This window comes from Chelmon rostratus, chromosome 17 (assembly GCF_017976325.1).
Source record: "Chelmon rostratus isolate fCheRos1 chromosome 17, fCheRos1.pri, whole genome shotgun sequence".
Taxonomy (NCBI): Eukaryota; Metazoa; Chordata; class Actinopteri; order Chaetodontiformes; family Chaetodontidae; genus Chelmon; species Chelmon rostratus.
Genome location: NC_055674.1, coordinates 13,065,548 through 13,092,907, shown reverse-complemented (window position 1 = coordinate 13,092,907; position 27,360 = coordinate 13,065,548). Strand labels below are relative to the sequence as shown.

Below are 27,360 nucleotides of genomic sequence, written 5' to 3'. Positions count from 1 at the left end.
TTTAAACTTTATGCAATCAGCTTCATGACTGCAGCGCCGCACACCTGAGGCTGATCTTCTGCTAATCAGCCGCCAACTGAGACTCAAAAGCCTGATTGACGGTGTGTTTTTCCAAAGCAAAGTGAGGGTGAAAATCCTTGTGTTTTCCCACTCTTTGGTAGTTTTTGAATTTATTGTTATCTGGTTCTGTTTCTGTGAAATAAAAACTCAGGAAGTCTGTATGAAGTTAGAAAAAAAAAACATTACTAATACAGATGTCTTGAACTTATATTCAGCCATTTACTTGTGCTTGTCTGTGACTGAATAGACATGTCAAGCAGTTTGAGAGCTAAAACCTGTGTTTACATGTGGATCACGTTTGTCTGTCCTCACTGTCATCGCAGCACCAGGAACCATGAACTGCACAAAGACACAGCGTGGCCAGGCCCATTTGTACAATTTAAAGAATCCAACAGAACAATCCTGCAATAAATCCTATGAATGTTGTACTGATGGTGTCAGCACATTTGCTGAGCTATGCACTTATCCATTTATCTCTTGTTCTTTTTCCTTTCATTTTCTTTTTTTGTTCATATGAGTTGAATTGTATTACAAAGAGCTCTGTTTTCTCTGCTAGAAGAACACAATAAAAACAGTGCCTGAAAACAAAAAAATGAAGCATCATAAGCTTCACAAAGACATATTTATCTATTATCTACTATATATTTATTGCAGGGCTGCTAAGATGAGATAAAACTTGCCGGAAAAATTTGGGCATTACAGCAGCATTTAATAGCAGTGGGAGAAAAATAGCAGCAGAGGTAGAGAACATTTAAAAAAAAAAAACAAAATACAAAATAAAAGGTAGATAATATATATGTACATATTACACAAGAAAAATAAATTTTGAATATATATATTAAAGAAAAATGGAATAAATGCTGTATTGGACTGTGAGTCAGTGCATTTATCTACACTCTCACAGAATAGTAACTATTCAGCTGGAAAGTAACTGCTAGGTGTGTACAGTCTATGTGAAACCCCGAAGATCAACAACCAACAGACATCCCTTTGCTGCTGCTGACGACTGTCTCTAAGGTGCAGACTGATCTTGCACACACCAGACATATGTGGTGAGGAAGAATGAAACTGATATGCTTATTTTCTCCTTTCTAACTACATGATATCACAACCTGGCAGTTGATAGCAGCCAGAAGAGTTGCATCTTAAACCTTTTGCACAATTCTCAGAATCAGCCTATATAACAAAGCCTTCAATGAAAAAGTAAAGTACTCTGCCAGTGGAACAATGTTGATATTATTAAGTAATTAAGTTATTACATTTTTTAAATGTTGTTTAATTATGTGCATTAGGGGTGTGCATCCTGTAGCTGGAGGAGGCTTTAAAGTCCCGAGTGTGGAAAAACATTAAAAAACTCATGCATACAGTCTCAGTGTGTACCAAGACCAACCACAGTATCTTAGCAGCATTTCTTGCTTTGAAGTCCCCTTCCTGCTCTGAGGTGGAGAACAATAACTACTGAGGCTGTCCACAACGTCTCACAAGAGACTGAAGGAAACTGGAGGAGTACAATATGACTTAGCTTGGGTTTATCTTAGTGCTTTCATAACTGAAAAGGCCATGAAGTGGAGCTTCGCATGCACTCTCATCTTCATTCAGCTCTTTGAAGGTAAGTAAAATTCACATTCGACAAAAACTATGCAAACTGATTTTTGTTAAACAATTCATGCTTATGAGAGCATGAATTTTGGGTATACTTTTAGGTAGCCTTTACTTAGGCACAACTTAATACTAACATCAGCACGCTAGCAGGTATAATGTTAACCATGGTATGCTGCTATTTCCTATTTAGCACTAAACATCAATGTCTTTAAATGTTGAGTTTTTTTTATTCTTCACCTAACAATCATTAGTTTCGCTGGTATTTAGTCATAAGCCAAAGAGGCAAGCGCTGAGAACGCTCTCCCTGTGCCTGCATGGGTTTCCTCCCACAGACCACAGATGTGCATTTTCTATAGCTCTATGGTCGACTGGGTCAGAACCCACTTGCCCGTGAGTTCTGCTGATATGAGCTGATATCAGCTCCAGCCTCTATGAAAAAGTCAGGTGATCAACAAAATGATTGCAATTCATCCTGAAGGGAACATGAATGTGTGAACCAAATTCAATAGCGATCCATCAAATTGTTGTTCGGATATATGTGAACCTCATGCTGGCACTGAATGAAAAGCCAGGGATTAACCAAAATCCACAGGATTGGTCATCTGGGGACCATAGACACAAATTTCATGACAATCCATCAAATAATATTTCAGTCTGGGTAAATGTGGTGCAGTGAGCAGGCATTCCTATCCAAGAACACCTTTCCTTGTGTGTATTTTCACCAGAGCTTCAAACCTGTTTTTATTTCTCCTCCAGTCCATGGAGAGCTGACCTTCAGGCAGCTGACAGAGAGCCAGTCACTGGAGCTCTCCTGCTCCCCTCAGCAGGAGCATGGCGGCCTGACGGGCCTCCACCTTTACCACCGAAGTGTCCAGAGCCAGACGACCCTGCTGTCGATGGCTGAGGATGGAGAGCTCAGGGTCGACCCGGAGCACAGGGGGCGTCTGCAGCTCTGTGGAGGGCTGGACTCCCTGCAGGTCAATGTGACCGTAACCCATTTACAGCCCAGTGACACTGGCCTCTACATATGGGAGCTGACCTACAGAGATCATCCTCAGATCATCCTCAGCACTGAAGAGGTTTTCTTGTTGGTTGAAGGGACAGGTACGTGGCTCACACACCTCACGATTCAGTGCTTACATTCTGCTGCAGTTAAATCCAAGTTCAGATCTGAATGTGTACTTGTGTATTTGTACTGCAGGGAGGTCATGCCAGTGCTCCCCCAGGTACCCTCCACTGCTCTTCACCGTCTTTGCAGCAGCAGGGCTTCTTCTGCTCACCCTCAGCTGCCTGGCTGTAGAGAAATGTGTGAGTATTTGGACGTAGCAGATTAAACTCGATGGATTGCTGGGCGGTTGTGTTGTACTGTGAGCAGCTGTTGCTCAGGCTCTGTGCCACATTTCTCTCATATCTGACATGTCTTTTCTTCTTGTCACATCATTTTGCAGCATTTCTGAGTTACTCACTCGCTTTTCAGGCAGCAACCGCTGTAAATCAAAATGCCACAGACAGCCATACAAGTGAGACATATTAAGTTGACTATCAATTAATGTGTCAGCTTTAATAGAGGCCTGACAAGCCGACATCTGCTTTAGTGAGTGAGCAACTGAGGCCTGGTAATTACTGCTGGGATCGTTGGTGCATGAGTCAAAAAATCTGTGACATTATGTAAAGTGGCAGAGAGAACACTGTAAAAATCCATCTGAATATCCCAGAGGAAAAGTCAATGCACAACACATGATCAGTAATCACACGAGACCTCACCAATAGTGACAGACAGACAGACATACAATGTGTTATGTAGACCACAGACGACAAATGACTTTTTGTTCATGTTAATGTCTTTTCTCTGAAGAGGACAAAGTTGCTGATCTGACAGAATAAAATCTAAAAAGTGCTATCACTCCATTTAACATGCACTAACATTGACAGAAAGTTAATCTGCAACAATTTCGATTAACCATTTTTTAAGCAAAGATGCTACAATGACTGAATCCAGCTTCTCTATAAATACATGACGGTAATATTACTGTTTGAATGAGTGTAAACGTAATATCTTTTGGTTCTGGAGTGTTGTCTGGACAAAATAAGAGTTTTTAAGATGTGACATCTCGAAAACTGTGATGCACATTTTTCACACTATCTTCACATTTTATAGACATAAAGATTAGCGGATTAATCGGGACAACAATCTGCAGATTAACTGCCAATCACCAAAGTTAACAATAATTAATACACGCTGGGGTAAATACAGTATAATGTGCAGAAGCTTGTTAATTTGCCATACTGAACAGAAATTAATTCTAAACAAGTAAGAAATAATGTTATGTGTTGTAGGTGAAGGTGAGGCATCATCACAGACGGCAACCTTCTGTTCCCATCTATGAGGAAATGACCAGGAAGCAGCAGAGCGCCGGAATCTCCCAAAATAACCACGAGGCCCCCTCACACCTGGAGGAAGTGAACTTCCCCGTGTATACTAACCCCAACATTCGACAGCCACAGGACAACTACTACGCCTGTCCCAGACAGCTCGCCCTCAGAGCCTGACGTGACTTCTGGCATTGACCTAATGGTGCAGCAAACATGTACTGAGCAACAAGCAAGCAACAAGCAAGCAACACCAGCTCTACCGCAGAAGTATGAGAGCGAGAGGGGACTTCTCGTTCAGGAAATAAGAAGGATCTGTTTGACGGAAGACAGACACCAAATAACCAAACGGCACATCTTTAACAGCCAAGAAAAAAAAAAGCTATTTTATTAATATTTGAAAGAAGCTCCATAGTTCATGAAAACATTTGTTTCGGTGCATGTCATTTAACAATCACATTCTATGAGGAGAAAGAGATATACAGAGAAAAAATAAAACATTACAAGCCACTGACTTTTCATTAAATCTCAGTACAGACATTTTTACTTAATATTAAAAAAAAGGCCCAAAAAAAAAAAAAAAAAAAGCAGCCCTAATCCCATTTCCCCACCCCACCCCACCCTCCAAGAAAACCGTAACAACTGAGAAAAAAAACCCTTGAGGGTGACAGGCTAGAATCCCACAGTGCTAAAGAGTGAGACGCTCATTGGTTTTAGGAATACACAGCATGGCGATGTAGCGCTAGGTCAATCTGAATCAGGGGAAGGAAGTTGGAGGCGGGGGGCTCGACATGAATCACCTCTCCACCCCCCCCTCCACCCCCTTAAAAAAGAAAACAAATAAAAACACATTGGATCCCAAAAACCCCTGCAATAGATCAGCCATGTAGAAGTAGGCCATAAAATCCCCATCTTCCAACCCCCCACCCCCAAACACTTGTGCATAGTTTCATGATCCTTTACAACCAGCTCATGTTTTACAAACATCCTCCAAAATGTGAAAAATGTTCCACAAAAGTCTGATTTATCTAGTAATAATACCCGCTGTGGGAGAATGAGAGAAAGAGAGAAAGAGAGAAAGAGGAAAGAAAGAGTAATGCACAATGTTCCTGATTCAGTCAGGACGGGACCTCATTAAGAAAACACAATAAAGATTCAAACATACAGCATTTTGCATGTTATTCACGGTCTTTTTTTAACAATCAAAATCATTGACCTTTTTTGTTTTTAAATGTAAAGCAATTTCAATATATAGATTTATATATAAAGCACTCCATTTTCATTTAAAGTCCATTATTTGGTTATTATGTAACTGCTACGGATTTAGAAACAAAAGGTATTTTCTCTTCTTCTGAAATCCATAACTTTCAGTGCTTAGAATTGTTTCTTTTAAATCATTCTTTTTTTTTTTCTTTTTTTTTAAACTCATCATAAAAATGTACATTAAAATGGCGTGGAGTTGGTACTCTGGAACCCTGGCCTTCCTGAGACAAGATCCACTTTTTCGTGTGTGTGCAAGATAGTGAGCAATTATGTCTTTTTTTCTTTTCTTTTTTTTATATAAAAGAAAAATATATATAATCAACATAAAACATACAGGCTTCAGATAGTCCATGAAATCAACATTAACACAGAGCAAAGAAGGTTAAACAGAACAAGACAACACTGTTCAATCCCAGAGTTCTGAAAGTAGCACAATAAATCTTCATTCTGTGAAGTGTTGCACTTTTTTTTAAAAATGGAAGCATTTGTCCTTTTTTTCTTTATCCAACATTCCCATGGTTTAATTCTTTTGTGTTGCTGATTTTTTCTGAACTCCAGAAAAAAACAAAGTGTTTGTAAACTGTCAGTGGCCTTGCAGGAAAACAAAATGACAACATGAGCGAATTGAACATAAGTGAAAACAGAACGAAAGCTAACAAACCAAAAGGTAGGCACCTCTGAAGTGAGCCCTAGAAGCCAAGGCTCAGTCTGATGTCTTGTCCTTCACTCTCTCCGTTGCTCAGATTCGGGAGAGCTGAAGTCCTTCTACCCCAATCTATGGCCACAGGTCTGCAAAATACTTTTTTTTTTTTTTGCTGCATTTTTTTTTATACATATGTGATTTTTTTTTTTCAGTTTTCTTGTTTTTTTTAGGTTTACAGTCTGAAAAATGGTGCAATACTCAATTATGATCCATACTTTCTTGGATTATTCCACAATGAAAGCCACTAAGGTAGATAAACATTACATTTTAAAAACACACTTATTTTAGTCCTTGAGTAAACATTTACACATGAACTGTCCCCGTCTCCCCTCAGTACTTGTATCATGTTGTTCGTTTAGCTGGATGAGGGGTGAGGCCGACACTCAGTGCAACGCTAGAGGCTAGTAACAATTAACATCAGAATATATTTTTGACAAGCAAAAAGAAAAAAAACAACAAAAACAAATCAACAACAAAAGTATACTGAATTGAAAAAGAATCACAAGGCGGAAATCCTCCGCTGTAATCACGAGCTCTCATACATATTTTCACCTCACGCACCAAACAGTCATTCATACAACATACAGTACAAGCAGCCTTGTGCAAACACTCAAATACAACAGATGTAAATTTGCCTTTATATCGATCTTTGTTCTCAACAACACTCGTATTTCAAATTTAATTCACTCTGAACCGATGCTATCAAAAATCTCTGAAGTGTATGAATGAGACAAAAAAACCACTACAAAAAGTGTTCACATTACATTATTGGCGCTTCTTTTGATTCAAGTATTTGTTTTCATTATTTTGTATTACTCTGATATGTTTATGATCTTGTCTTCTGGGAAATATAATGTTGAGGAGGATACACAGGGTACAGGCTGAAGGCAGGGCAGGGAGGGGAGGGGGCTCAGGCTAAGTGGAAAACAGAAAGATCTAGCCATATACACATATACACCCATTATGTAGTCTTGGTTGTGTACTGTATATGAACTAGCATGTGCATATTCAACCCAGGCCTTTGTTTTTTTTAAAGAGAGATTTGCTAATTCAACTCTTTTTGGGGCCCCTGCCCCAACACCCTTGTCTGATCCATGATTGAGAAGCAGATTTTGCTCAAGCTCCAGTTGCCTTCGAGTCCGCGTGACTTAAAAAAAAGGAAAAAAAAGAAAAAAGGAAAGCATCTGATTTCCAACACTAGACAGGTAGATAAGAGTGCAGGTGAGGGGTGTGGGAGGGGCTGAGGCTCTCAGTGCTGGTGCTGCGCCAAGAAGTCCAGGGCACATCTGAGACTCGACCTCCGTCCCAGTCACCCATCCTCCCACTCTATTCGACTCCCCCACTTCAACGCCAGTTCCTTGATTTAAGTCCAGTGTGGAGTAAATGCAGGTTATCAGGAACAACAACACACAAACAGACAACACAGGCAATAGTGATTGTTTTGTTGAATGATGCGAGTCTAAAGTGACTCTGGAAGAGGGCAAATCCCAAAAAGTTTTAAGACTTGGTACCAAACTTGAGGTGTGTCCCTATTTCTGCTGATACACTGGGTCCCTGCTTGGACCCTGACCCCAAAGCCAGATGTGCAGAAATGACCTGTTGTATGTTGGCTGGCGCGACCTTCCGGTTGGAGGTCCAAAATGAACCACCTGGATACAGCTTCCCCACCTGTGGCCCAGAGAACAAGCCCAGACGGGGTGAGAAGGCGGCAGCTTGCAGAAAAACAGAACACAGGCATCTCAGCCTCGGAGTGCACAGCTGAAACACAGCTTTTTTTTTTTTTCGTTGTTTCTAGTTTTTGCGAAAATCTTGATGATAAAGAAAAAGATGTTTTTGGTTTTTAAAGAGATGTACCCGATGTGACCCATAAACAGTGCACAGACACATACAGGGACCCCCACCCCCACCCCCTCCTCCTCCTCCTCCTCCTGCAGCCTGGTTCTCCACTAAATTTCCAGTCCCCTGCTGGTGAAAGACCAGCACCATTCATCTGTCCTGCCCTTCAACTCCTCAAGCCTCCTACAGCTGGAGCTTGTGGTGTACGCCCCTGCAGCAACAAAAGAAACTTAAGTCTCATCACCTTAAAGATAAGTTAGGATATGGCAAGGTGGAAGAAGATATTTGTAGATCAGTTGGCACAAGACTGAAGATGTGACTCTGTTTGCCAACCACTAATGCCTCCAGCAGGTCATTTAGTGTCATCTAGTAACTCTGTCCACACAGTGGGTGACTAAACCCTTGAAGAGAGGCTCTTTCAGTGTCCCTTTCATTTGATCCAAGGGGGGTTTTCAAGGGAAGCTGCCTGGTAGTAAAGGTCAAGAGATAAGTGAAGATTGGCAGATGTGGGAGATGGCTGTGATTTTCTAGATGGCTGTGAATGAACCTCCTTGTCTTTGCATAGAAATGGAAGGCTGTTATCAGTTGAGGTGGTTCTAAGTGTAACTGAGTGCTCCCAGAGTTAAACATAAAGCACCAGTGTGAGTGAGGCCCATCAACACTAATGGATGTGTGTGTTAGGAGACAAACATAGAGTGGAGGTGGGTTCTCCAGGATGGACAGAGGAAGTTGGCTCACTATCCTGGAGAACCTTTGACTACACAACCCTTCCCACCTGATTTGACTCTTCAAACCCCATCTGACTCCAACGACCCCACATAAGGAACTCCCCAAACAGCCTTTTCTACTGAGATCTGCAGTGTTTCATATGGCCTTGCTGCACAGCTGAGGCGTACCTCTAAACTACACACTGCTTCTGCCTCGGAGGCAGTGGGAGGGGCAGGAGAGAAGCTGAACACTGCATAAAGACCGACGTTAAAAAGCCATGAAATCATCATCAGAAAACAATCATTATCTATATCATCAATGATAACAGCAACAATATCAGCAAACTTCATGACAACAATAAAATAAAAATGCACACTGGCAATTCCATAAGTGAAACCAAGAAAAAAAACAACAACACATCAAACACCTCCATCTCTGGCTAAAGTGATCCTTGCAGGAGAGAGACAGAGTGGAGTTGGAGGTTGCTGAGGACAGACTCTGGCGCAGCAGTAGTAGTAAATTTAATACAGGTGGGCCAGTTCTGAAAGAGCTGCTCTTGGCCTGGAGGCCGGGGGGAGGAAGAGGAGGGAAGCCAGTCTGTAGGGATCCGCAGGGAGGCAGCGAGCGAGCGGGAGGGTGGGGTGAGGGCTGCTGCAGAGCTCTGCACTCTGCAGCAGGCAGGCACTCAGTGGCCACACTATCACACAGGTTGGCAGGGCCTCCAATAGAAAGAAGACAAAAAGAAAAAAAAAAAAAGGACAACAAAGATGGCGATCCTCCCTGCTGGACCCAGTAAAACATAAACACGTCGAGCGTTTCCAGACACCAAGGCTAAAGATTTCAAAGTATGCAATGTAACAGTGATATTTACTTTGATAAAGAGGGTGAGGATGAGTGCTTCGGGGTCTTTCCCTGCTGCACCCATGATCAGTTGAGTTAGTTCTTTCTTTGTATTTCCCTTCACTTTGCTACCATGTTTGACATCCTTCCTGGTCCCACCGACTTGAGGGAAGAGGGAAGGATTGAAAAAAATAAAATAAAAAAACATCTTCACATCCATGTTAAGTTAAAAAATAAGTATATAGAGAAGCCACTAAGCAGATTGCTTTTTTGTCCTTGTTTTTTCAGTTTTTATTTGCCAGTGTTGCTTCTCCTTTCTTCTATTCGTTGGCATTAAGGGTATAACGAGCTGCAACGCTCTTGCTAAGTGCTATGATAGACCACCTATTCACAAATCTTTGCTTCATACCTTTCTACATATGCAAATTTGGGCAAAAAGAAAAAAAGTCATCTGGTCTTCTGGGTAAAAAGGAAAACAGGCTCCTCTCATTTTGGTTTGATGCCTTCTCCCCAAGCACGCACACACACACACACACGCGGGCCCACGCACACACACGGGCGCACGTGCACACACACGCGCCCACACACACACACACACACACACACACACACACACACCTGTCCCTCCTTCTCCCCCAGAACTTGTCACTGGCATAAGTGTGGAGAGTAGGCTGGCTGAAGAAGTGCTTTGTGTGTACGTCCTTGTATCTTGGACAGAAGGTGGTTGAAGACCAGCTTGCTACTCTCCTGAGCTCACACACTCTTGGGGGGGGGGGGGGGCATGAGAGGGTAGTAGTGGCAGTTTTAGGGTGGAGGGGGGGGGGGATGCAGGGCAGATAGAGCTTTTGCAGTTGAATCATTCCTTATAGTCTCCTCTCTTTCTGTGAGAGGCCATGGCCTTGGACGGTAGGCTTATATTGCACGTCACTTGAAATTGTGTTTTTGCAGGTGGAGCAGGGGTGGGGTGGGGGGTGGGGTCAATGACTACACACTGGTGGGAAACATTTACGACTTGAGGTTTTCCACAACATCAGTGAGAGGGTCCGAGACTGAGACCAAACTGCGAGTTCCCCCGCAGATGAGTTGAGGTGCATTGAAGTATTTGTCTTTACAGTTCCATAGTAATAGCAGTGGTTCATTTTGTCATCCATCACGTCTATAACTGTACATGCGACGACCCCCGAAAATCTCCCCCCACCAGGTAAGATTGACAGACACGTTTGAATAATATCAGTTCTTAGCTTTGTTTGCAATGGTTTAAGAAAAAAAAAAACAAAAAAAACCCAAAACCACTACAAAAATAAATGGCTTGAACACGGCGAACAGAGTTGCATCATTCCCTTTGAGCGTCGTGTGGGGAAATCAGTCTGCTTGCAAAAATGCACTGGAGTTGTGAGCTGTGGTTGCTAATGATAAGCCTCAGCAGCATGTACTCTCCACTCAGGTTTCACTGGCTCAGAAATAAGGGTGTGCAAGTGTCCGTATGCTTCTTCACCAAGTACAGTGAGTGAGGATAGCAGGGCAGGAAAAGAGGTTAAGGCTAATATTAGTGCTGAGAGAAACAAATGTTGAGTCTGGAGTCTGGACCAGCTGAAAGTTCGACAACCACTCTGATTGAAAGTTTTTTACTTTGGGAATGATGCCTTTTAATGGATCTCTGAGGTGCAGTATGATTGCCTCAAAAGGCGGAGAGGGATTATGCAAGTTTAAAGATGGCAGCTCGTCACTGTGTCAGTTTGACTAAAGTACATGTTTCACACGGCGAGTTCTCAAAAGTTCATTTCTGTGAAAAGTTCTCTTTCTTTGTTGAATGAAAGACTCCTTCCTGCGTCTCCAAAAGTAAGAGCTGAACACTGTGAGCAAAATCTCTCACTGAGATTCACAAAAGAACTGTGACTGAAATGTCATTAAAAACCAAAAAGGAGTAGAGGAGTTTGGCGAGGGTGAGCAGCGAGGATGTAGCCTCGTCCTCCTCTAGTCTCTCCTTTTCACCGTTAACACCCACACTGATTATCTCCACAATGATTTGCAAGGTTTTTGCTCCTGTTGGTGTCTGTCAAGCCTGGGCTCTTCATCCTACATGGACTCCCCACTCAGCAGGTCCCCAGGCAGCAGCGTATTGATTGGGGTGGGACTCCCCATGACTCGTCCCTCCTCTCCACTCGGGGGTCCCCACAGGCTGGAATACTGCTGCACACCACCCCACAGCAACTCTCCACCCGTCTTTGCTCCGCCTGTTCCCAGGCCACTGCTACTGCTGCTGCTGCTGCCGTTGTTGTTGTTCCAGTGCGGTGAGTGACCTATGGGATGGGAGGCTCCGGATCCGGCCCCACCCATCCTTGTCTGATTGGTGCCTGGTGTGGCCTGCCAGCTGGTTGTTCCGCCAAGCAACTGGCCCTGTGCAAAGAAGCGGTTCACTTCCTCTTCCCCAGCAAACTCTGCCAGGATGGTGGTGTTCCCGAGCACACACCTGGATGGAGATGAGAGGAAAAACACAGGTGAGTGTGGGTTAAAACTTCTTGAAAAGCAACCGAGCCAAACACTTTGATGCAGCTCTTCAGGAGACATACATGTGCAGGGACTTCTGAGCCTTGGCAGCTTCATCCTTGGAGCTGTAGCGGACCACAGCGTTGCCCTGTGTCAGGTTGAGGTGGAATGTGATGAGGGGGCCGTGCTGCATGCACAGTGTACGCAGTGTCGAACCGTCAATCTGGGACACAAACATGCCCACAGAGGGTCATTAGTGGAGAGACACAGTTAACTCTCTGTGAGCCTTAAAAGCTTAAACACTAACTGAAAGCAGCTGATTGTAAACTGTTACCTGTGGAGTGAGGTTCCTCAGAACCAGCCAGCTACTGGTCCTGGTGGAGCTGTCTGTACTCCACGTGGTACCTGCTGTGCATAGGAGAGACACAGACATTTGTGAGCATGAAGTTTATGCTAACCAAGCTCGTCTGAAAACAAAATCAGTTACTTAAACTCAATGGGTGGTGTCGATTTCTGAGAAACAGCCAGTGTCAGTTGACATCTGTTTAACCACAAGATTTTCTTAAGTCACTGACGATCCTGCCTGCACTGTACTTCAAAACTGGAATGTGGTTGCACGCTGCATCAAGATGCTGCTTGCTCTTCAAGTGCGCTCACGCTGCAAACGTCATAACCATATACACTAACGCATTGGCTCCATAATCTGACCTTTAGACAACTCACATTTCATGACAGCAAAAGAAATGTCTTGAACTTTGTGCTATAGGTATTCTGTACTGTATTTCTCAGCTACTTCAGTTTTTTTTTATTTTTATGTTTCATATACAGGAGAAAAACATTAACTTATGTGTAATATGTGTGCAAAAACAGCCTATTCTTTCACCACTAAAACAAACAAACTGCTTTTCTTGTGTAATGAAGTGATAGTGTTGTAAATAATTTCAGAGCAGATGCTTTTCATTGAAATTATTTTCTTTTTAAAGCTACTTCTTGTGAATTCTAAAGTTATAGTTTTGACTAATGATGGAGCCCTTTTAGATTGCTCTATTAAGCCTGCACTATTTCACCATAAATATTTCACTAGAAGACTACCTGTGGTGTAAGAGCTGCTCCAGCCTTGGGCCAGGCCCAGGGAGTTGCCACCCCAGGTTGAGGAAGGCTTGGTGTTGGTGAGGCCAGGCGGGGGGCGGGAAGGGGCCGTGTTGCTGCCCCGGGGCCCCTGGGGGACCTTCCACAGCTCGTGGGACAGAGAGGCCTGGCTGTGAGAAATGGGGCCTGGAGACCAAGTAGATTTCATCTCTGACAGTTTACCTGGATGTATAAAAAGCGAGGGGAAGGTTGGCATGAAAAACCAAGTGACTAAAAGACAGCTAATCCCACAGGAGGGAGTCCTGCAGAGCAAAATGATCAGACTAAAAAGTTCTCTCATTTTTGCCCAAAGGACAACACTTCCCATGCCACACACAAGGAGGAAAAAGATACACTAACACCACAGAGGAAATATGCACTGCATGAGAGGCAAAGTTGACAGGGAGAGAGCTCAAACGAGGGTCATATGTAATCATGAGCAGTGACATGAATGAACAGGAGACATGGCTCTCCAGTGAGTGGTTGAGGCTCTGGTTGTTACAGTAACAGGAGGGAGAGGATAATGTTGATTTGCAGTGATTCAGGTACTGCAATATTGGGGAAGGACGTTATGGACAAACCATGTACCTGCATCGTCCGTCTCCGGGGACGACAGACTGAACGAGCTAGTGTAGGCACTGACTGGCCAATCAGTGGAGGGAGGCAGAGCCTCGTTCTGAGATGAAGTGGGAGAGGAGCCTAAGCCGATGCCATCAACACAAACAAATAGACAAGACACAAACAAATAAGGAAAAAATAGCAGAGAGAGAAAATGGAGTAAAGGAAAATGCACAACAAATGATGATAGTAAGCTCGTTTAGAAGAGAAGAGGATAAACTGGTAAATGACAATGATTACAGAGGCAGTTAAAGTAGGAAAATGAAGAACAAAAGAATAAGAAGCAGGCGTTCTGGTGGCAGCAGCTGCGTGATACTGTCAGACAATTTAAGTGGGTTTACAATACATGATGATACAGCTTGTTGTCTAAACTTTTTTAAAATTCTACTTGGATTCACTGTGTTTTGCTATACTGTGACATGGCTCTTGCCCCTTACTGGTAGGCCAGGACCACAGCACAAAAACTTCTCACTAAGTGTCTTTTACTAGGTGTCTTTTACTAGGACACCTTCTCAGCCCTTGCTTGGAAACTCTTTGACCGGTCTCTCACCTCCACTCCTGTCCCGCAGCAGGTAGCGGTTGACATCTTGGATGTTGGTGTTGATGGTAGGCCCGCTGGGGACACTTCCAGGGGTCACGTTGGGGTCGGTCTCAGGGTCGATATTCTGGAGACCCTTCCAGGGCACACCGGGGCAGAACTCTGAAAATCAAAATAAAAATTTTAAAAACATTCTTTTCTTACCAGTATTAAATATTACCCACTGATGACCTAAAATCTGTAAGTAATGGACAGCTACCAACCAGCTGGTGATTAGGCATTAGGTTTTGGTTGCCGACATTTAACTGGATGGATCCTACATTTCAACTGTTACAGAGGAGTGATAATAGTCCCTTGTACCTGATATTTCAGTGACAGGAAAGTGAAAGTGATAATGGTTGTTGCCAATATGGCTGACTACATGAACAAACTGGCTGACAGTGATCTACATCTGTCTCCCGAAGCCAAACTGACAAATCACGAACAATGAGTGCTTCACGTGTTCCTAACCTGGCGGCCAGTTGATATTGGTCCCATTGGCCATCTTGTCACTGCTGCTCTTGCCCTGCCCCCAGCTGTCTGGGGGGACCAGTGGGCTGGTAGGTGACTCTGAGCTGGGCATCAGGTTGTAGGGACTGTATGAGTCCTCCAGTTGATGGGGCTTACCAGGGGGGCCCAGGTTGGCACCTGAGAAAAGTTCAATTAAAGGTGTAGAGATGGAAATCATTGAAATGAGGGAAATGTTTTGGATTTTTCCCAGCCAATTAAACATTTAGACACTTTGCTTATTCACACTACTTTCCATACTTTCCATTTAGTAGTGTGATTATATTAAAATTATGATTATGATACATGTTTAAATTTTTTCATTTTTTCTTGCATATGTTATGGTGCTGGTCACTAATAAGTAGAAACTTCCCGGCTGACCCACTTTCCAAATCTGTATCTTGCAGGTTGAACACAGGTATAAAGTGTAAAAGGTGAAAACAGGGCTTGAAAATTGGAAATGAGGATTAATTTAAAAGAGGAATACCTTGTTATTGTTGCTTTTAAAGGATAATGATCAGTCATCATAAATACAAACTTTGTAATACGAACATACATTCAGATATGAAACAAAGTGTTCCCTAGTGGGGATTTTTCATTACCCAGGATTCCCGTTGTTTTCTCACCATGCTTGCCCATGTTGGGCTCTAGAGGAGAGGAGTTTCCAGAGAGGCTTTCGATGGAGTGGGGATGTGTCCACTGTGACAGGCGCGACTGAGGCTGGGGGGGTTCCTTCATTGACAGACTTCCCACCTCCATGCAGTTTACATTCATGTTTGGATTCAGTCCAGCTGAGAAGACAGAGAGATGTTACTACACAAGCCCATGAGGATTAACGCAGCATTGTCTATTTTCCATTAAGTTTAATGCCACTCACAGAGAGAGTAGGGGCTGTAGGTGTTGGGAGATGACTGCGGCTCTTTGGTCTGCAGGTCAGGGAGGCCTGGAGCCTGGGGGTGACCTGGAAATGAATCCAGGCAGGATTTGGCCCCGCCAGGATGCAGGCCCGAGTGGGAGGGGGGTGGCTGCTGTTGCTGCTGCTTCATCAGCAGAGCCTGGGCCAGCTGACGCTGGTGCTGTTGGATCTGCTGCTGCATGTTATTGATTGTACGTGCAACCTGGAATGATATCACAATGGAGGTATATTTATATCTATATACACTGCATATACATATGATCCATAGCAAGCAGGTGCAAGGTAGAACAACTGAAACAAACTTGGCCTTGATAGATTTCACTTCAGTCAGCATAGAACAACTGACATTATTTTACATGTCAATAGACAAACATTGACAGTTAAAGACAGAATTTGTACAAAATGTATTTGGGATTACAACAACATTCTTAGTTTTTCCATGAAAATTTGACAGACTGACTGCGAGAGCAGAAACTGAACTACATCTGTGTTTACTGACAAATCACCACTAATTCGTGACAAAGATGAAGTTAAAACTGACATTTTTACATGATGTAAAATAATGTCAGTAAATTCAGGTTTTTCAGTGATCAGAGTGAGTAACAGAGAGCAGGGAAGAAAATACAACTGAAAGGTAAGAGGGTAAACTTACTTGCTGCTCTTGTTGTCGAATGGGGCCAGAAACATTGCGCTGCGCCTGCAACATCTGCTGCTGAATTTGTAAACGCTGGTATGCCTGTCAATCAGGTATAAGGCATGGTTTCAATATCAAAAGACGTCACTGTGTCTGAATATGCAGTTATAACACAACAGTACCCAAAAATAATAAAAATGTGATGTAATAAAACTGTTTAAACTAATGGTTTGATTTAATGTGCTGAAAACATGAAAGTACACATTTACAGTCCAATTAAAAATGCTCCTACTGGATTTGGTCTTTGTAGGTTTGGGGTCCTAGATGTTTCCCATGTGCACTCTACTGCAGTTATATCTGATGTACAAAATAAAGTGAAAGCAGAGACGGCAGAAATGAGACTCACCAGTTGCAGCTGGTAAAGTTGATTCAGAAGGGTCATATGTTGAGGGTTTATTGGTGAGGTTAAAAGTGCAGGATTCAGACCAATGTTTTTTGCTGCAAACTGTAAGAGCTGTGCTTGAACCTGTGGGCAAAGTAACAAAACATTGAAAACACAATATTTTAACACATTTAACATGTAAAAACACAGCATGTGTTTAAGGTTGGTGCATACACAATATAAGGTCTGAATGGCAAAAATAATCTGCCTCTTTATTGATATTTATAGAAGTTCAAAGAGTCCTGAAGTGATACATAATAAATGAGGAACATTTTGAGTGGAATGTGAACATAAAATATTTATATATACAAACATTAAAATGCTTTGGATACTAATATGTTTGCGTAGTAAGTGAGAAATGAAGCTACAAGTGTAGTTTGTGTGTGCGTATGTGTACCTGAGGGGAGAGAAACTGAGGCACTTGAGCACGTAGACTAGGCTGAGAGGAACCGAGAGGCGGCACTGGCGGCTGAGGAGGCGGCTGCGGCTGCTGCATGGCCCGGGCTTGTGCTGCTCCACCACCGCCAAACATTCCACTCTGCATCTGCTGGACAAAGGAAGAATCAAAAGAGAGATAATCAACCCCTGCTTCAGTCAAACACACAGGCTGTTTCCACCGGTGCCAGCAAGTCCTCAAAAAATCTTGAAATCAATTATCTACATTCATGAGTTTCAAATGTCAAGTTGCATCAAAATATATAATGTCCAAAACAACTTTGTCCTTCATCACATACTGAGGCAGAGGTGGTCAAATAAATGTTTAGACACTGATTTGAACACATTTTGCCAGGGATACCATTCAAACACACCAGTTAAATTTTTTTCTACACCATATACACTGTTAACCACCATGAAAATGAAAAACTAGTTCATTTAAAATATTTTTTTTAAGTAAAGGAATGAATCACCTTATCAATGAAGGGCAAACGGGGTTCTGCTGAGGGGTCTTTGGAAAGAAGCGGAGGCCGAGGGCAGCTCATGGGCTTGTTGATGAGCCCGTTGTTGTAGTCATGGCCAGTTATCCCCATCCCCCGCTTGTCCAGCTCTGTCTTCTTCTCCAGCAGGGCGCTCATGGCCTGATCCAGGTTCATGTTGTTGCTCTTCAGAGCCTCCTCTGCTGGATCCCTCTGGAGAATAAAACAAAAAGCATCAGGAATGAAGAAACAAATCAATTCCAAAACGGAGGAAAACCTCCGTTCTCACGATTAGAAATGTTATAAATACAAATAAGACCTTTTAGCCTGATGAATATGTAGATTTGGGCTACTGGTCTCGCACATATACTCCCACTGTGCATTGAATGACCAATCCTAATTAGGCTGCAACTAATGACTTTCATTTTTGATTGAAATGTTGATTATTTTCCAGATTAATAATTTGGTCTATAAAATGTCAGAAAATTGTAGCAAAACCAGAAAATAGTGCAATTTGAAATGTTGGAACTAAACAATAGCAGCATTTCTCTCAAAAACAACTCAAAATGATTCTTTATGTTTTTATGCTTACTCTGAGCAGCACCAATGTTGGAAATGTTCAAATTCCCATTTCAATTCCCCTACTTTAAGAGGGGGAATTCTTAAAAGTTGTAACAACAATCACTGATCAAAAGGTAAAAAAACAAAACAAAAACGCTTTAATGAAATCAGTGTTTCCTCTAAGAACTGACTAAGTGTAGCATTTTCTAGTGACTTAAACTCACAGGGAAGCCCATGTCTGTCAGCTGTTTGATGAGACGATTCATGATCCAGGCATCTTCTTGCTTCCCTGGGACTTTTCCCTGGGAAAGACAATGACAGAAACGTATTATTAACACATTAACTAAATAATATTTCACAATAAAAATGTTATATCAAAATTGCTTAACACCTTCTGTGGGACCTTTTTGGATGCATTGCCCCAAGAGTTACAGGAGGAGTTGCTCTCCTGGGAGGCAGTGCTGTTCCACATGTCTCCCTCCTCAGCGTCCCACTGACCCCCTGACAAGTTGAGCTCTTCACCTCCACCTCCCCATCCGTCTTGCATAGGTTTGGGGGCTGGAAAACAAACCACAAGAGAGGATGTAAACCAAGCAGCGTTGAGGACACACACTGTGACACATGCCTTATGTGTTAACTTTATGATGTTAGACTTTAATTCAAAAAAGCTACTAAATAAAAGCAAAAACTAAATAAAACACAGAGCATATGATATCACACACATTACTCAAAGCATCAAATGAGTTTAGTTGTATATTCGTTATATATTTTTCTTCACTTCCATATGTTACAAAACCTAAAAACAGCGATATAACCTCAGCTGCATGAGTGTATGTATGTATTCTTTTGGAAGATCTGACCCGCTCCAGCTGGTTCACATTAAAGTGTAGCTGTTGTCCTTTTGCTAATGCACTTTCAGTTTTTAATACATGTATATTAAGGTTAAAACAGCTATTTGGTGAAGGAAAATAAAAGCAACAAAATTCGAGCCTGGAAAAATAATCAACCATTGGTTACATAAACTGAAAATGTAACATGTTGCACATTATTACATAAAAGTAACCTGAACACTAATATTAGATGGCCAGTAGGGGTCAGTGTGGATTTCTGGGTAAAATTTACAGTGCTCTTGCTTCCCTTCTACCATATTGACGTATTTGATTTGACTCATTAGGAGAGTATTACTAAACTTTTTTCAGTAGTGCACACATGTGGTATCATCATTCCTCAAAGATTAACACACTGAATTGATAATAATTCTATACTACTTACCAGGTTTGCAAGATGCAGATGCCATCGCCGGGTTTCCCCTGCCATAGCTGTCCGGGTTGCTGTCTCCCCAGCCTCCACAGCTCCCAGTAGGTTTGCCCCAGGCAGATGTCCCATTATCCACACTGACCGGAGAGGGTGCAGGTTCCCCCCAAGAGCTCTCTGATTTTGTGTGGGAGCTGGATATTTCTCCCCAACCTGGAAGACACAGAAGGATAAGAGCCCTTAAACAAAAATACTAAATGCACAAATACCAGCATCTAAAACAAGTTAATATTAGGGCTGTACCAAAAACATTTTTTCACATTTGACGCTTCTAGGTTTTCAAAAGAAGCTTTGAATGTCTGTCTTGATATTTTATGACGCCATCACCCTAAAAGAAAAAAATTAAATAAAATCTTTGAACAAAATCCACAATTTGAATGAAGTGAATCAGTGGATCAAATGAGTTTTTTTTTTTTCTTTTTGTAATGAATATAAATGCATGTCGGAAGCAAGTTAATCCAGTAAAGGCATAAAACAAAATGCTTCTCAACTAGTGATTCTCTTTCTACAGTCGTTGTTGGTATGACAGTGATGATGTCTTGATGGAGGGCCAGGTGAATGCAGACACATAATGAGCTTTTTTTGGTAATGACTTAAGTAATCTAATTCACTTACTACTTTAATGTACTAAATAGTGATAGAGCCTAAACAGATTTATTTATCTTTTTTGTTATTTTGGTTATCCTGTCCCGTTAATACAGGTGCCTCCCTTTGTGTGCGAAAGACATTTTTTCAATAATAATAATAAAAAAAAGCTGCCCAGTATTTGAATGGTGTTTAGAATTAAAATGTCAACGTCATGAATGAAGCTTTGAAGCTCTGATCTATTCGGTACAGACCTTGTTAATATTATCTTTGGCCCTCGAGCATTTTGTCTCATTTGACTATTTTTAGATTTTGTCATAAAACAAAAGATATATTGTAAAAGCCTAAAATAACTGTATCACAAACTTAAAAGATAACATTAAGAGAAACAAATAAGCCTGCTTTTTCTTTTTTTTTTCCAAATATTAGAAGAACTGAGAAACACAGCCATCAAAAGATTGCTGCATTTTCACATGCCATTTCCGACTAACCTTACAGTGCTTTGTTATTGGTTTGTCGAATTTACTAAATATGTAAACAACAAATTTTAATGGCAAAGTATGAGGTGTTGGGTCAAATTGTTTGTGCTGGCTCGTATTAGCATAATTTTGTGCTCAATACAAGAGTGTGTGGCGCTCATGCTCTCATGAATACTGTATTTAGGACTAAATCATCTTCATTTACTTAATGTAAGTGCCTTTATCACAGTTCTTTCTCCCAGAAAGGAAGTCTTCTTTTCATTGTTCTTTGCTAAATGGCTATCCACCCACAGATGCTATCAGGCAATTTCAAGATAAGATAAGATAAAACTTTATTTATCCCTAGTCGGGGAAATTTGGGCATTACAGCAGCATTGAAAGCAGTGGGAAGAAAAAAAAATAGCAGCAGAGGTAGAGAACATTCGGAGAAAACAAAGTACAAAATAAAAAGTACACTATATATATGTACATATTATACAAGCAAAATGGAATTTGACTACATAAAAGAAAAATAAAATATGTAGAAAAAAAAACCTTCTGATTAGTTGACTGTTTAGTTTAGATATGCCTGCTGTATGCCTGACGTAAAAGACCGACAAGCGAGATTGTCTGTCTGCATATTCCACATGTTCAAAATTGGATTAAAATTTTTATTTTAATCACTTTAATAATTGTATGTCTTAAATTCCAATGTATATAACTGCTAAACCTACAAAAGCGTACCACTTCAATTCTTTTTTTGTTTCTTGTTAATATAAACTGAGCCTTAAACCTAACTGAGACTCTGGTAAAGACCATCACCCCGTTTATCCTTCTGTTTTGGAGTGTGAAGTGCCACACATGGCAGGAACCTGGGCTTGGCTCAGCAGAATGGTTGACAGAGGGAGAAGATGCCCGTTTAAGATTTGGCGTAGCCTGGTCCCTCTTGGCATGAGAGACACAGTGCTGTCTCTGGGCCTGTGGCAGTGCCAGGCTCAGCTTAGCTCTCTCTCCAGGCAGAGGTCAAGTCCTAAAGGCTCCAAAATTCTAGTTAACATTCAACCTTTTAGTTGTATGACTGGCCGATGTGCTACACTGATCTAAAAAATGGCACAGTGTGATAAAACAAACTTTTCCCTCTAACTTTCTGCCCTTAGTTAAAAATAGTATTAAGGAGTTAACCCTCTTTGTTTGACCCACTATATGCTCAATGGCCATTATGCCGGCAAATGGGACTCCATTCAGGTTGGGACGCAAACGAATCCATGGTGGAGTCAGCATGCAGGGTCAAGTGAGGGACAGCAGGGGGCGTCTGACCCCTCTCAGCTCAAAGGGGCTTGCTCCACCTCCTCCCTTCAACAACTGACAGATGGTGGCTCCCATATAATCACACACTTCCGATCAGTCTCAAACAGTTTGTGGCGAATCGCTATTTTCATGAGAGACTTTGTAAACAGCATTCTCGTGCTTCCTTTGGGTACCCATGAGAGGTTGCCAGGGTTACCCACACAGACTTGTCCGGTGTGAGGAGCCTTATGGAAGGATAGGGCTGGCGCTGCTTAACACATTTGGATAGTTGATTAGATGTAAATCCAAAGAAGGGTAAACTAGGTCAAGATTTTACCTTTAAGTGGATAAACAGATTGGAGCTTAACAGCGCACTGTGCTAACTAACCGACAACCAACTTCAATGTTTCACATCCAAACTTTGAACAGAGGATGAAATGAAAACAAGGAAAATTTAGAATAAATCTACTTTACTTTAAGTAGCATTTTGAATAAGTCAGTGTTTCAGTGAAGTCAAAACACCTTGTAAGTTTCGATGCTGACAATACGATTCATCTGTTACTATAAGCCACTGAATGCGACCAACTTAAGTCAACATAGGAGGTGTAGGCTGTACACACTGCAAAATGAGAGGATTATGTTTTCTTACCTTGAGCTATCAGGGGACCCCTGTTGTGAGCTGGCCCAGACTGGTGTTGGACAATAGGGTCCATTGGCCCACTGCTGGGTCCTTGGTTTTGGGAGTTTTGGGTGTGATTCTGTAAAGGTGCAGGCGGGCCATGATATGGGTGATTGTGAGAGGGGGGATGGTTGTTGTTGGGGCCCGGGGGGTTACTGCCTCCAGTGGTACTTTTAGCCTGGGACATTCCTGGATTGTTTCTGTCCCACAGGTTGACTGCCTTGTTGTAGGTACCAGGGTCACCCCAAGCTGAAGTCCCATCATCTATCTCCATTTTACGTCGGATTGATGGTGGGGAGGGCTCTTCCCAGCCTGTAGGCTCAGCTGAGGACTCCTGCTTACTGCCAACCCAGCCTGCACCTTGCTTCACTGTGCCTGAGCCACCCCAAGAGCCCATGCTTCCTCCTCCACTACTACCACTGGGCCCATCCTGAGGCTTTCCCCCCCAACCTTGGGGAGGGCCACTGGGGCGCTGACAAACTGGCTCTCCCCAGCTCCCATTTCCTCCAGCTCCAGATATCCCAGGTCCTGAAGAAGGCATTCCCCAGCCTCGTGGTTTTTCCTTCCAGCCTCCTGCTTCTCCCTCCCACCCAGGGTTGGTGGGACTCTTTTTGCTCTCCTCTGGTTCTCTCCAGTCCCCTGCATTATTGCTCCCTCCACTATTGCCCCAGCTGTGGGATGCTTTGGGTTGTTCTCCCCAGCCCTGGGATGTTGCCTTGATGTGAGAATCATCCCACCCAGCTGACTTTTCCTCTCCCCAGGACTGACCCCCATTCTTGGGTATATTGGCGGTAGAGCCTCCTGTTGGAGGGGTCCCCCAGCCACCAGGGCCACTTGGGGGCTTAATGTTGTTGGGTGGCTCTCCCCAGCCAGAGCTAGGCTGGTTGGTAGCAGCTATACTTCCACCCCAACCTGAAGCTCCCTGAGAACCAGGCACATCATTTTTGCTCCCAGGCTCAGTCCTCTGAGAGGGGCCCATGTTAGTGTTGGAGGGCCCCTGGGCATCGCTTGGAGTGGTTGGGCCAGATCCCCATGATTCAGTGCCTACATCATTCTTGCGTTTAGTATCGTCCATGTCCCAGGAGGTGTGCTGGCGAACAGGGGTCTGTCCCCAGCCAGTGTTACACAACACCCTGGGGTCTAGATCCTGGGCAGGCAGCAGAGGAGCTGGGTTATCTCTGGATGAACAGTCTCTGTGCCGGGGATGTCCTTCCATGCTGTCACTGCTCCCCTCACTGGCACCAGCTGTGCTCACAGCTCTGCTCCAAGGACTAGCTTGTGGATCCTGGGGAGGAGAGCTGGGGGCATCCCAGCCTCCCTGGGCCTCTTCAGTGTGCTGCTTCCCCCAGCCTCCACCAGACTGGTCACCCCAGCCTCCAGAGTTTCCTGCTCCACCTCCTCCATGGCCCCAGGCAGAGTCCCAGCCAGGTGCTTCCTTAGAAGAAGGTGCCTTTGAGTCGCTACTGTTACCCCATACTGAGGTACCATCTTCTCCATTGACCTGTGGGCCCCCTTGTGGGGGCTGCCCCATGGAACCCAAGCCTACAGGTGCACTACCCCAGCCAGGCAAGTTGCGGATGGGGCTGGGGGGTTCCTGCTTATTAGTGTGATTTGGTCCATCAGTTTTAAGGTTCTGAGGTTCTGAACTGAAAGACACATTCGTGGACGGGGAGGGGTGTGGCTCTGAAGTGTCAGAGGCCATTATGCTACCCCAGGCGCTGCCAATCCCCGAGGAGTTGCTGTTAGTGTTGGCTCCGGTACAGGTGCTGGTCTGGGCTGGTGGGGGGCCAGGTGGATTACAGAGGTTGGGTGTAGGTTGAGGAGGTGAAATGGTGTTGGCTCCCCCTGAGCTGCCTCCCCCTGTGCCACCTCCATCATGCCCCAACATGGGCCAGGCAGAAGGGTTGGCATTAGGGTTTAGGTTCAAGTTAAAGTTGGTGGCAGAGGATGAAGAAGAAGAGCCCCAGCCCCTGCTGCCTCCTACCCCCACTGGGCTGTCACTCTTCCCTTCACTCCCCACTGAGGACTGAGGGGGGCAGTGGGAAGGTCCAGGCCCAGAGCCCCAGCTGCGATTGGATGCAACCTGGCTAGAGAGCATGCTGGTTCCAGTATGATTGGCAGGGCTGGGCCCACTGTTGGCCTTGCTGCTAAGGTGGTTGGCAGGGAAGTGGCCTGTCTGGCTGTTGGCCCCTGTGGCCATACTCACTGCACTACAACTACTACTAGTACTACTGCTGCTGCTGCTGCTGCTGCTGCTGGTCAGGCGACCAGGGTCAGTGTCCAAAGGGCATCCTCCTGGAGGGGCCTGGCTCTGGCTGAGGGTAATTGAAGGCCAAGCCTCTGTGTCCTTCTGGTCAATGATCAATTGATCCCAGTCACTGAGATTGGTGGAAGATGCAGCACTTGTGGCACTCCTGTTGGCTGGCAGGTGTCCCCAGAGGGGATTATCATACTGGGCTCCCTGACCACTCTGTGGGGGCAGTTCTGTATGGGAGGAAAGAAAAACAACAGGACATGAGCATGAGCAAGAGGATGAGCGAAGAGAGGTATAAGTTAAAACGTCATCACACCCACATACAGTATGCTTATTAAGGTTGAAATACCATGGCAACAGTAAGGTGTCTACTTATGTGTACATAGATTTCACAATATGCTTTATTAATGAAAATACCACCCACACTGAAAATTCAAACACTGAGAGGAGAATGACTAATATGATAGCAGGGGGACCTTTAATTAGAAAATAAATGCAACACTTCTGCACTCCATTTGAACACTATATATTTTCATAGGTCACAGTTTTCGTATATATGTTTCCAAATACGCAATGACTCAAGACAGGACCAATGCTCTCCATGATGTAACTAAGATAAGATGATATTCACAATTCATCGGTCCCACCTGCTTGGTTGATTTGGCTTTTTCTTATCTGACTTGCCATCAAGAGTGTATGCTGTGTCTGTACTCTTAAAATCAACTGTGCTGAGACTGGAGAAAGTCAGACATCCCTGAAGCTATTTTATAGTCATCACTGCAGATATTGTCAAATTGTGAAGGGGCTTGTAGTCCAATTGCTTGTGCTGAAAAGACTAGAAAATTCTATATAAAATCAAATTTTAACACCAAAAATGAACATTAAAACTTCAGATTTCACTGAGATTGCACACAATACTATTAATACTAATAAAGGTAAAATTTAGGGGCTATCTTAAGTAAATAGGGTTAAAAATGAACCAAATGGGAATATGTACCACATGCAAAATTTTCTGTTGTAAGTCATTAAATAATGCATGCTATTGTCCTGTACAAAATGAAAAGCCCTCAGAGCTAAGTACTGTATCTTCATAACAGGTCACCCCAGAAAGGACTGTGACATTTGGGAACCACATACGAGGAAGTAATCAATGACAGGGGCCATACAGCTGAGTCATCCTTAACTTCTGACCTCCTAACCACTGAAATTATGTCCTCTGCTTGACATGAAGCACAAAAACTCTACACTCGCCCAAGGCAGCATGTCTCCTCACCAACACGTCAGCATCCATCTGCCTGCACAACTGCACTGACAATACAGAGTAATGCTTTGACTTATTTCTCTTAGATCCCTGTGGAGTGAGTTGAGCAAGCTCCCTGGTGTTCCAGTCTGAATGTGGATCGTGTTGGTACACACTAAGCCCAGCTGCAGATCATGATTGCTGCATTGATGAACTTGCTACCATCTCATTGCCTCATTTCTGTTGTCCCTGCTGCTGCAGCGGCTTGTTGTTTACATGTGCTTTCACATGCATGCTTAGTTTGTATGCAAAGACTTACAGTGTCACAACTACATGAGGGAAGTGACAGCATTTGTGTACCACCCCTTGTTTTCAAGCTACTTCAATGCTTGCAACTAGAGGAGAGAGAGGAGGCAGTGAGAGAGCAGGAGGGAAAAAAGAGGGCACTGTGTTTCTGACACACACACAGCGCTGTCGTTCTGTAGCGTCACTCTACTGAGAAGTGCAGGACCGCCATTTTCTCAGTCCTGAACTACAGCCAAAAAAGCTCAGAGCTACCATCTGTATCTCGAACATCGTTGCTTTAAAAGCACGCATGTCTCACTCGCAATAACACAAAACATAAGAACTCAACACTGCATGCCCACAATGCACTGTCGCTGCAGCTTTAATGTTTAAAAGTGCTCTTCCACACAGTGTGCAAATACGATCTACCAAAACAACACAGAAGAGGCAGAGAGGAGAGAAAAGCAGGGAGACCAAGAGGGAAGGAGGGGAGATGTGAAGCACAGTAGTGAAATACCTGTGGAGAGGTGCCTCCCAACCATCCTGTAAAGAGCTAGGTTTTGTGCGACGCAGCGACCATCCTTGTCTCAATATGTCTGCTCGGCTCGCCAAGCTTCTGAGGCTCGTTTCTGAAATGCTGCCAAGAAGTTGCACAGCTCTTGCGCGGCATGAGACAACTCCCCCTCCCTTCCTTCCTCACCCCTCATGCTCGGTCCCTCCCACCAACACTGCTTTGGCTGGGTCTCTTCTCTTCTATCTATTGCCTCCCTCTGGCTTTATTTATATCGTGCTCTATTCCTATCCTGACGAAGGATATTCTCCCTCTGTGGAAAAGCACTGAAAGAAGGCTGATTGGGGGAGGGGATGGGAGCACTGGAGAAATGGGGGGCAGTATTGGTGTGTGTGTGTGGGGGGGGGGCTCGGTTAACAGCTGAACGATAAAGCCTGGAGACTTTCATTATGCACACAAAAGGCATGAGGTAAAACAAAACAAAAGGGGGACTCCTCTAACCTCCCCCCACCCTCACATCTTTCAACCTTTCAAAACTGTCACTAAATATTTAGCCAAGACCACTCCATCTGCAATTAGCA

General features: G+C 43.5%; 2 protein-coding genes across 4 annotated transcripts; one reads left to right on the top strand and one right to left on the bottom strand.

The window, feature by feature from the left end:
• The first annotated feature begins 1,548 nt into the window (after positions 1–1,548).
• Positions 1,549–4,619, top strand: cd7al (cd7 antigen-like). Its single transcript, XM_041956290.1, has 4 exons — positions 1,549–1,669; positions 2,419–2,766; positions 2,864–2,970; positions 4,000–4,619. Exons 1-4 carry the CDS (start codon positions 1,621–1,623, stop codon positions 4,210–4,212), a joined length of 717 nt encoding a protein of 238 aa, XP_041812224.1. The 5' UTR covers positions 1,549–1,620; the 3' UTR covers positions 4,213–4,619.
• Positions 4,398–26,871, bottom strand: tnrc6c1 (trinucleotide repeat containing adaptor 6C1). Of its 3 annotated transcripts, none has more exons than XM_041956287.1 (17): positions 26,786–26,871; positions 22,460–24,973; positions 19,439–19,633; positions 18,558–18,724; positions 18,391–18,468; positions 17,600–17,818; positions 17,089–17,238; positions 16,656–16,775; positions 16,268–16,351; positions 15,577–15,817; positions 15,326–15,490; positions 14,664–14,840; positions 14,166–14,315; positions 12,962–13,180; positions 12,204–12,277; positions 11,953–12,092; positions 4,398–11,852 (listed from the first exon to the last, which is right to left on the bottom strand). In XM_041956287.1, exons 1-17 carry the CDS (start codon positions 26,808–26,810, stop codon positions 11,459–11,461), a joined length of 5,112 nt encoding a protein of 1,703 aa, XP_041812221.1. In that variant the 5' UTR covers positions 26,811–26,871; the 3' UTR covers positions 4,398–11,458. The 3 variants fall into 3 exon arrangements, with proteins under 3 accessions (XP_041812221.1, XP_041812222.1, XP_041812223.1); XM_041956288.1 differs by having other exon boundaries at positions 12,204–12,274; XM_041956289.1 differs by having other exon boundaries at positions 17,089–17,235.
• Positions 26,872–27,360: the final 489 nt, after the last annotated feature.

Bases quoted from the DNA above. Each gene is read 5' to 3' on its own strand.
- cd7al (XM_041956290.1), top strand. From the start codon at position 1,621: ATGAAGTGGAGCTTCGCATGCACTCTCATCTTCATTCAGCTCTTTGAA. The intron at 1,670-2,418 runs GTAAGTAAAATT...TTTCTCCTCCAG, and splicing joins CTTCATTCAGCTCTTTGAAG to TCCATGGAGAGCTGACCTTC. The intron at 2,767-2,863 runs GTACGTGGCTCA...TTTGTACTGCAG, and splicing joins CTTGTTGGTTGAAGGGACAG to GGAGGTCATGCCAGTGCTCC.
- tnrc6c1 (XM_041956287.1), bottom strand. From the start codon at position 26,810: ATGGTTGGGAGGCACCTCTCCACAG. The intron at 24,974-26,785 runs GTATTTCACTAC...CCTCCCATACAG, and splicing joins TGGGAGGCACCTCTCCACAG to AACTGCCCCCACAGAGTGGT. The intron at 18,725-19,438 runs GTAAGTAGTATA...TTTGTTTTCCAG, and splicing joins ATCTGCATCTTGCAAACCTG to CCCCCAAACCTATGCAAGAC.